The sequence below is a fragment of the Pristiophorus japonicus genome, chromosome 1 (genome assembly GCF_044704955.1).
Source record: "Pristiophorus japonicus isolate sPriJap1 chromosome 1, sPriJap1.hap1, whole genome shotgun sequence".
Classification (NCBI taxonomy): Eukaryota; Metazoa; Chordata; class Chondrichthyes; family Pristiophoridae; genus Pristiophorus; species Pristiophorus japonicus.
The window spans coordinates 523,954,990-523,965,145 of NC_091977.1; the positions used below are offsets into that span (position 1 = coordinate 523,954,990).

Consider the following 10,156-nt stretch of genomic DNA (forward strand, 5'->3'; position numbering starts at 1 on the left):
GCAGCTTCCAACTCTTAAAGGTGAGGTCCACCTCGGTTGCCGACATCTGAATTAAAGTTGAAGACAGGGGTGCTGCAGGAAAGCCCCACACCCCACCACCCCCCAGATTTCCCAAAGTGTTGGTGGAGAAGGTGACCGGGAGCTGGGAGCTGCTCTTCCCTGCAGTCGATAGAAACAAAGACACCTACTGTCTTCATAAGAACATAAGAAATAGGAGCAGGGGTAGGCCATACGGCCCGTCGAGCCTGCTCCGCCATTTAATACGATCATTGCTGATCCGATCATGGACTCGGGTCCACTACCCTGCCTGCTCCCCATAACCCCTTATTCCATCATCGGTTGCAGGACGAGATCTGGCGCAGTCTGAGGAAGCAGTCACGGACTCCGAGGAGGGCCGTTGTCCATCCGCATACTCCATCCCTCCCCGCCCCCTCCCCTCCTCCATTCGAGGAGGCAATAATGCAGAGGGTGATTGCGAGTCGCATCATGAATAGATTAACTTGAATAGATCAAGTTTCTCAGCTTTGGTTGGATGTAGTCCTGGAGGTTGCATCACATGACCTCCTCCCTGAAATTGCCCCGCCCGCATGTTCCCTCCTCCCCATTGGTCATCCAGCATAGAAACATAGAAACATAGAAAATAGGAGCAGTAATAGGCCATTTGGCCCTTTGAGTCTGCACCGCCATTCAATATGATCATGGCTGATCCTCTATCCCCCAAACCATATTCCCGCTTTTTCCCCATACCCCTTGATGCCTTTTGTTTCTAGAAATCTATCTATCTCCTTCTTAAATATATTCAGTGACTTGGCCTCCACAACCTTCTGTGGTAGAGAATTCCACAGGTTCACCACACTCCTGAGTGAAATTTTTTCCTCATCTCTGTCCTAAATTTCCTACCCCGTATCCTGAGACTGTGACCCCTTGTTCTAGACTTCCCAGCCAGGGAAAACATCCACCCCGCATCCAGTATTTCCAACCCAGTCAGAATTTTTTATATATTTCAATGAGATCTCCTCTCATTCTTCTGAACTCTAGTGAATACAGACCTAGTCGACCCAATCTCTCCTTATACGACAGTCCTGCCATCCCAGGAATCAGTCTGGTGAACCTCCTCTATGGCAAATATATCCTTTCTCAGGTAAGGAGATCAAAACTGCACACAATACTCCAGGTACGGTCTCACCAAGGCCCTGTGTAACTGTAGTAAGACATCCTTGTTCCTGTACTCAAATCCTCTTACAATGAAAGCCAACATACCATTTGCCTTCCTAACTGCTTGCTGCACTGGCATGTTTGCTTTCAATGACTGGTGTACAAGGACACCCAGGTCCCTCTGTACATCAACACTTCCCAAGTCATCACCATTTAAATAATACTTTGTCCTTATGTTTTTCCTACCAAAGTGGATAACTTCACACTTATCCACGTTATACTGCATCTGTCATGTGTTTGCCCACTCACTCAGCCTATCTAAATCGCCTTGCAGCATCTTTGCATCCTCCTCACAACTCACAATCCCACCTAGCTTTGTGACATCAACAAACTTGGAAATATTAAATTTGGTTCCCTCATCCAAATCATTTACATATATATATATATATATTGTGAATAGCTGGGGCCCAAGCACTGATCCCTGTGGTACTCCACTAGTCACTGCCCGCCACCCCGAAAAAGACCCGATTATTTCTACTCTCTGTTTCCTATCAGTCAACCAATTTTCAATCCATGCCAATACATTATCCCCAATCTTATGTGCTTTAATTTTGCACACTAACCTCTTATGTTGGACTTTATCAAAGGCCTTCTGAAAATCCAAATACACTACATCCACTGGTTCTCCCTTATCTATTCTATCAGTTACATCCTCAAAAAACTCCAGTAGGTTTGTCAAACATGATTTTCCTTTCATAAATACATGTTGACTTTGTTTAATCCTGTTGATATTATCTAAGTGTGCTGTTATCACATCCTTTATAATCGACTCCAGCATTTTCCCTACTACTGATGTCAGTCTGTAGTTCCCTGTTTTCCCTCTCCCTCCTTTTTTAAATAGTGGGGTTACATTTGCCACCCTCCAATCTGCAGGAACTGTTCAATAATCTATAGAATTTTGGAAGATGACAACCAATGCATCTGCTATTTCCATGGCTACCTCTTTTAGTACTCTGGGATGCAGATTATCAGGCCCTAGGGATTTATCTGCCTTCAGTCCCATTAGTTTCTCCAGCACTATTTTCTTACTAATTATCATTTCCTTTAATTCCTCTTGCTCACTAGACCCTTGGTTCCCTAGCATTTCTGGGACGTTATTTATGTCCTCTTCCATGAAGACAGAACTGAAGTATTTATTTAATTGTTCTGCCATTTCCTTGTTCCCCATTACAAATTCTCCCATTTCTGTCTGTAAAGGAACTATATTTTTCTTCACTAATCTTTTTCTTTTTATGTACTTGTAGAAACGTTTGCAGTCGGTTTTTATGTTCCATACAAGTTTGCTCTCATACTCTATTTTTCCCCTCTTTATTCAATCTCTTGGTCCTTTTTTGCTGAATTCTAAACTGCTCCCAATCCTCAAGCTTGCTACTTTTTCTGACAACTTTGTATAACTCCTCTTTGGATCTAATACTATCCGTAAATTATTTTGTTAGCCATGGTTGGACCACTTTTCCTTTTGTGTTTTTATGCCAGAAAGGAATGTATAACTGTTGCAATTCATGTGTTCGTTCCTTAAATGTTAGCCATTGCCTATCCACTGTCATGCCTTTTAATGAATCTTCCCAATCTATCATAGTCAATTCATTCCTCATACCTTTGTAATTTCCTTTGTTTAGATTTCTGACCCTAGTTTCGGATTGGACTACACTTTCCATCTTAATAAGAAATTCAATCATGTTATAGTCACTCTTCCCTAAAGGACCCCGCACAACAAGACTGTTAATTAACCCCTTCTCATTACACAATACCCAATCTAGGATAGCCTGTCACATGGCCATGCCTTCCCTTGTCAATTGGATAGCGAACAGACCCTTTGTTCCCCAATTGGACAGCTCCTGACTCTCCATCAAATAGCATTTGTACAACTAATAAACAAAAGTGTTGAAAGAAAGTGATTTTTTTTTTTAAATGTCCCTATGATTTTTCTCCTGGGTTGGCTTGGAGATTCATCTTCAATTCTTGGAGATGCCAGGACCTTGCTGGAGGGTCACCAATCCTGGTCAAGAATGTTGCGGCTCGAGAAAATGCTCCGCAGGGTGTTTGAGTACCTCTTCCCTCTTCCCTCTTCCCAGCTACTGACCTAAAACGCACACGGCGTGCCACAGTGGTGATGCTTTGAGCTGCCGCTCCTCTGTCTCGTCTCCCCCTTTGCCGCTGAGTGCTAACCCCTGTGTCCCTCTCTTCCCTTTTCCAGATCCATCTCAAGTCAGGGGTCCAGCTGCAACAGAAGAGGAGGAGGAGGACGACCACCCGCCTGAGAACACACCGTCGCTCCACCTTAACCTGACAGGTGCCAGGTCAGTTAGAGGAGTCTGAGTCTTGTAGATACACCCAGCGCAGGTGCTCAGGAGCAAGGGCAGGTAGGAGGGATGGCCCAGGAACCAGCTCCATAGAGGATAAAGCCACATCATGTTGACTTCAAGGACCTAGTTTTTTGAAGAAGATTGTTGCCTTCTGATCACGAGTGCATTGTACCGCCGACCAGTGAGCCTTTGCACAATGTCGGGAGAGCACAGAGGGGACCTGAAATTCATCCCCCCCCTCCCATGTTCATTTTACACCCAAGAACCGGCCCAGCCATGTTGAATTTCTCCCCCCATATGCCTACAGACGTCTTTTGGATAAGACGTTAATCCGAGGGCCCATCAGCCCTCTCAGCTGGGCAGGGAAACAATACCACAGACACTATTTGTAAGAAGAGCAGGGGATGTTCCCCCCGGTATTCTGGCCAATATTTGTCCCTCACCACAAACAGATGATCTGGTTATTATCGATCTGCTCCTTGTGGGAGCTTGCTGTGCGCAAATTGGCTTCCGCGATTCCTACGTTACAGCTTCCCAAAAGTGCTTAATTGGCTGTAAAGCACCTTGAGACATCCCGAGGTTGTGAGCCACCACATTTTTCTGTTGGTCGACTCTTCTGTCGGCCCGACAATGGCGACCCTTGCCTCGACCGAGCCACCAGCCTGCAGCCTGGCGCTCCGTTATGGGTGCCGAGCTGTTGGCCCGGTCGAGGGTCTCCCTGAAGGGGGCGGGGCGTTCTGTCACATCAATGCTACTTGGAGCATCCGCGTAGTGCTGACGTTCTGGCGGGGCACTGGGCCCCGGTGCGCGTCGCTGGACTCGGCGCACGCCCAACTGCCCCGGGAGCGCCCCTCCACGGGCGTGGAACACCTCCGATAGCGCTCCGCTTCTGTTGAGGGGCAGAATTCCGCGCCGGGGCGGAACTTCCATGCTGGGTGATAAATGTCCCGGCCCCGGAAGGTTACCACCTCCAAATGGGACACGGGGCAATTTTGCCCCCCCCCCCCGAGAGTTTAAAACTAGACTAAGCTCTTGTGCGAAATTTCAATCAGACCATCGCAGTGCTCAATATAACATTTTTCTTTTCTCACTTAGGGAACTTTGGTGTCAGCTGTGGCTCGGTGGTAGCATCCTTGCCTCTGAGTCAGAAGGTCCTGGGTTCAAGTCCCACTCCAGGGACTTGAGCGCATAAATCTAGGCTGATGCTCCAGTGAAATGCTGAGGGAGTGCTGCACGATCGGAGGTGCGGTCTTTCAGATGAGAGGTTAAACCAAGGTCTTCTCTCTCATGTGAATGTGAAAGATCCCATGGCGCTATTTATCCCTGTTATGTTGGCTAATATTTATCCCTCAATCAACATCACTAAAACAGATTATCCGGTCATTATCACATTGCTGTTTGTGGGAGCTTGCTGTGCACAAATTGGCTGCCGTGTTTCCCACATTACAACAGTGACTGCACTTCAAAAGTACTTCATTGGCTGTAAAGTGCTTTGGGATGTGCTGTGGTCGTGAAAGGCGCTATATAAATGTCAGTCTTTTTTTTTTATTAGATATGGAACATGCAACGTTCCCAATGAGCATTTCGCATTGGAAACAGCAGAGAACTGTTCCTCCCTTGACGTTTTGAGGATGAATTTAACAGACCTGCACTCGCGTGAGCTGTGGCTGAAGACCCTCACTTCTGCCGATCATGCAACAAACAGGACAAAGAGCACTTCTGGTTTATGTGAACAAGTCAGTGTAGCAATTGAGGTGTTTCTAACTCTGGGTATGATGAGCCTGCTGGAAAATATTCTGGTCATCACCGCAATTATTAAAAACCAGAACCTCCATTCTCCTATGTACTTATTTGTCTGCAGCCTAGCTGTTGCAGACATGCTGGTAAGTGCGTCTAATGCATGGGAGACCATCGTGATCGCTTTACTCAACAACAGACATTTGGTTGCTGATGACAATTTTGTCAAACAGGTAGACAATGTGTTTGACTCGATGATCTGCATCTCTGTTGTGGCGTCTATGTGTAGCCTCTTGGCCATTGCTGTCGATCGGTACGTCACCATATTTTATGCTTTACACTACCACCACATCATGACTGTAAAGCGAGCCGCTTTTATCATTGCAGGGATCTGGACATTCTCCATCGGCTGCGGTATCATTTTCATTGTCTACTCTGAAAGCCCGACTGTCATCATCTGCCTCATCACCATGTTTTTCATTATGCTGGTCCTTATGGCCTCTCTCTACAGCCACATGTTTCTGCTGGCCCGGTCCCACGCCAAGCGCATTGCAGCTTTGCCGGGCTACAACTCGATTCATCAGAGAGCAAGTATGAAGGGCGCGATCACCTTGACAATCCTGCTCGGTATCTTCATCGTCTGCTGGGCTCCCTTCTTCCTGCACCTCATTCTCATGATCTCCTGCCCCAGAAGTCTGTACTGTGTGTGTTTCATGTCGCACTTTAACTTGTACCTAATTCTCATCATGTGTAACTCAATCATTGACCCACTCATCTATGCCTTCCGCAGTCAAGAAATGTGGAAGACGTTCAAGGAGATAATTTGCTGCTACAGTTTAAGGGCAGCTTGCGGACTTTCTGGCAAATAAGACTGCAACTAAGGAAGACAGCTGCCTTTCAAACCTCCCAACATGGCACAGAAACATAAAAAATAGGTGCGGGAGTAGGCCATTCGGCCCTTCGAGCCTGCACCACCATTCAATAAGATCATGGCTGATCATTCCCTCAGTACCCCTTTCCTGCTTTCTCTCCATACCCCTTGATCCCTTTAGCCATATCTAACTCCCTCTTGAATATATCCAATGAACTGGCATCAACAACTCTCTGCGGTAGGGAATTCCACAGGTTAACAACTCTGAGTGAAGAAGTTTCTCCTCATCTCAGTCCGAAATGGCCGACCCCTTATCCGAAGACTATGTCCCCTGGTTCTGGACTTCCCCAACATCGGGAACATTCTTCCTGCATCTAACCTGTCCAGTCCTGTCAGAATTTTATACGTTTCTATGAAATCCCCTCTCAACCTTCTAAACTCCAGTGAATAAAGGCCCAGTTGATCCAGTCTCTCCTCATATGACAGTCCAACCATCCCTGGAATCAGTCTGGTGAACCTTCGCTGCACTCCCTCAATGGCAAGAAGTTCCTTCCTCAGATTAGGAAACCAAAACTGAACACAATATTCCAGGTGAGGCCTCACCAAGGCCCTGTACAACTGTAGTAAAACCTCCCTGCTCCTGTACTCAAATCCCCTAGCTATGAAGGCCAACATACCATTTGCCTTCTTCACTGCCTGCTGTACCTGCATGCTCACTTTCAGTGACTGATGAACCATGATACCCAGGTCTCGTTGCACCTCCCCTTTTCCTAATCTGCCGCCATTCAGATAATATTCTGCCTTCGTGGTTTTGCCCCCAAAATGGATAACCTCACATTTATCCACATTATACTGCATCTGCCATGCATTTGCCCACTCACCTAACCTGTCCAAATCACCCTGCAGCCTCTCAGCGTCCTCCTCACAGCTCACACCGCCACCCAGTTTAGTGTCATCCGTAAACTTGGAGATATTACACTCAGTTTCTTCCTCTAAATCGTTAATGTATATTGTAAAGAGCTGGGGTCCCAGCACTGAGCCCTGCAGCACTCCACTAGTCACTGCCTGCCATTCTGAAAAGGACCCGTTTATCCCGACTCTCTGCTTCCTGTCTGCCAACCAGTTCTCTATCCACGTTAGTACATTACCCCAATACCATGCACTTTGATTTTGCACACCAATCTCTTGTGCGGGACTTGTCAAAAGCCTTTTGAAAGTCCAAATACAGCACATCCACTGGTTCTCCTTTGTCTACTCTGCTAGTTACACCAAAGTGAACAATTAAGATCTGACAGTCAAACAGATATTAGCTTAACTTTAAGAGTAGGTTTTAAAAAATTCATTCATTTATTGCCATCCCTAATTGCCCTTGAGAAGGTGGTGGTGAGCCGTCGCCTTGAACCGCTGCAGTCCGTGTGATGAAGGTACTCCCACAGTGCTGTGAGGGAGGGAGTTCCAGGATTTTGACCCTGGAGGAACGGTGATATATTTCCAAGTCAGGATGGTGTATGACTTAGAGGGGAACTTGCAGGTGACGGTGCTCCCATGCGCTTGCTGCCCTTGTATTCATGATCAAATTAAATTATTTCCAATACCTGCACATACTTCGGTTGACAGCCACAGAAATTTGTAAGTGGCTCTGAGATTCCTCTCACCTCGTTGAAGGAATATTTTAGTAGAACGTGCAAGTACCCCATGGATTAGGGGAAGAGGAAAGATAATCTGGGATTATTCTCCTTGGAGCAGGGAAGGATAAGGGGAAATTTAATGAAGATGTTCAAAATTATGTGGGGTTTTGATAGTGAATAGGGAGAAACTGTTTCCACCAGTAGGAGAGCCGGTAACCAGAGGAAACAGATTTAACATAATTGGCCAAAGAACCAGAGGGGAGATAACGAGCTGTAATGAGCTGCCTGAAAGGATGAACTAAGCAAATAAAATAGTAACTTTCAAAAGGGAATTGGATAAATATTTGAAGGGGAAAAAATTTGCAGGGCTACGGGGAAAGAACAGGGAAGTGGGGCTAATTGGATAACTCTTTCAAAGAGCCGGCACAGGCACGATGGGCAGAATGGACTCCTTCTGTGCTGTAAGATTCCCATTTTCAGGATTAGAAAACATAGAAACATAGAAAATAGGTGCAGGAGTAGGACATTTGGCCCTTCGAGCCTGCACCCCCATTCAATAAGATCATGGCTGATCATTCCCTCAGTACCCCTTTCCTGCTTTCTCTCCATATCCCTTGATCCCTTTAGCCGTAAGGGCCATATCTAACTCCCCCTTGAATATATCCAATGAACTGGCATCAACAACTCTCTGCGGTAGGGAATTCCACAGGTTAACAACTCTCTGAGTGAAGAAGTTTCTCCTCATCTCAGTCCTAAATGGCTTACCCCTTATCCTTAGACTGTGTCCCCTGGTTCTGAATTTCCCCAACATCGGGAACATTCTTCCTGCCAGTCCCGCCAGAATTTTATATGTTTCTATGAGATCCCCTCTCATCCTTTTAAACTCCAGTGTATAAAGGCCCAGTTGATCCATTCTCTCTTCCTAGGTCAGTCCAGCCATCCCGGGAATCAGTCTGGTGAATCTTCGCTGCACTCCCTCAATAGCAAGAACGTCCTTCCTCAGATTAGGAGACTAAAACTGAACACAATATTCCAGGTGAGGTCTCACCAAGGCCCTGTAAAACTGCAGTAAGACCTCCCTGCTCCTATATTCAAATCCCCTAGCTATGAATGCTCCTATACTCAAAACCCTATGAAGTTAGCGAAAAAAAAAAGGCTTATTTTTTTTCAATAAGATACACATTTCAATGAAGGCTGAGAGAATGTTCAGAGGGCCAGTCATGATAATGAGATGGTTTATCAATCGCTAAAGCAGGCGAGGACATTAGTCAAATCAGATACTAAACAAAGAGCACAATATTTTGGGCTAACTCTGCTGGAGCAAAGCCACACCCTTTTTAGATAAGTTTGGACATCAAGGTGTAATGTCTGATTTCACTTGATCATTTTGTTTCACTCACTCAAACTTTCAGTGGGTTGAATCAATGTTGCATGTTTGAAAGGCAGCATCCGGTTAATAGAAAATGTACCCGAGTGTATTGTTTGATTAAAACTTACATATGATTCTGAACAGCTGTGACAATATGAAATGAAGTAATGGAAATTTGAGACAAAAAGTGACAGTTTTGTATAATTGTACCAAACTATAGTTTTCAGTCCCCTGGTGTGTAGATATATTGCTTGGTGTAGCATTGGACACTGAGGCCAAGGCGGCCTCCGATTTTAGTTCCGGTGCCTGATAATCTAGCCGGTTTCACCTGCGAATTTATCGAGAGTGTTGCAATTGCTCTGTGGAGGAGAGGGATACAGCGTCTAGGGAACTTTGCTCTTCCTTACTAGGCAACCACTGGTGCTGAAGGACCGCACGGATGGGCATGGGATGAGGACAGCACGGAGCTTGGCTCTGATCATTTGCCACGGTTTGAGTAACCTACTCACATTCAGGGGCCAAAATTTCCCCTTCCGATAAGGCCTCTGGACGCCTGAAAGGGGCGGCAACGGGGCGGCGCGGAATGGCTGCCGACTCTCCGCGGAGGGGGCTGCCATTTTGTAAATGACCCTATCTCAGGTTTGGAGCGGTGTCCGGAACCGCTCCGCCCGTTTTCCCGCCATGGCGTGCACGCGCCGACCCCTTTCCGTCTGGTGGGGACCCCTTTTCAAAATTGCCCCACGGGATTGACACCAGCTTTTGCTGTCGATACATTCTCTGTGCCATGGCGGCATGGCCACCCTTAAAGGGGAGGGTGCACTGCTGCAGCCGCCATCTTCGTTTTTTTTGTCGGCTGACTGCCAGGTCTGGCCGACAATTATGGCTGCAGGTTCAGCCGGGCCACTAACAGGCAGCCTGGCACACCCTCTTGGGTGCCAGACCGCTGGCCCGGCCGAAGCCCTTCCTAGCGGCCCAGTTTTGCCACTAAAGTGGCTGCAGAGTTTGCAGCCGCCCACCCCGTTAACTGAAG

At 46.7% G+C, this 10,156-nt stretch overlaps 1 protein-coding gene across 1 annotated transcript; it reads left to right on the top strand.

Moving 5' to 3' along the window:
* Positions 1 to 5,152: 5,152 nt before the first annotated feature.
* LOC139260573 (melanocortin receptor 5-like) lies at positions 5,153 to 6,127 on the top strand. The gene has a single exon (XM_070877023.1). It carries the CDS (start codon positions 5,153 to 5,155, stop codon positions 6,125 to 6,127), a length of 975 nt encoding a protein of 324 aa, XP_070733124.1.
* The last annotated feature ends 4,029 nt before the right edge of the window (positions 6,128 to 10,156 follow it).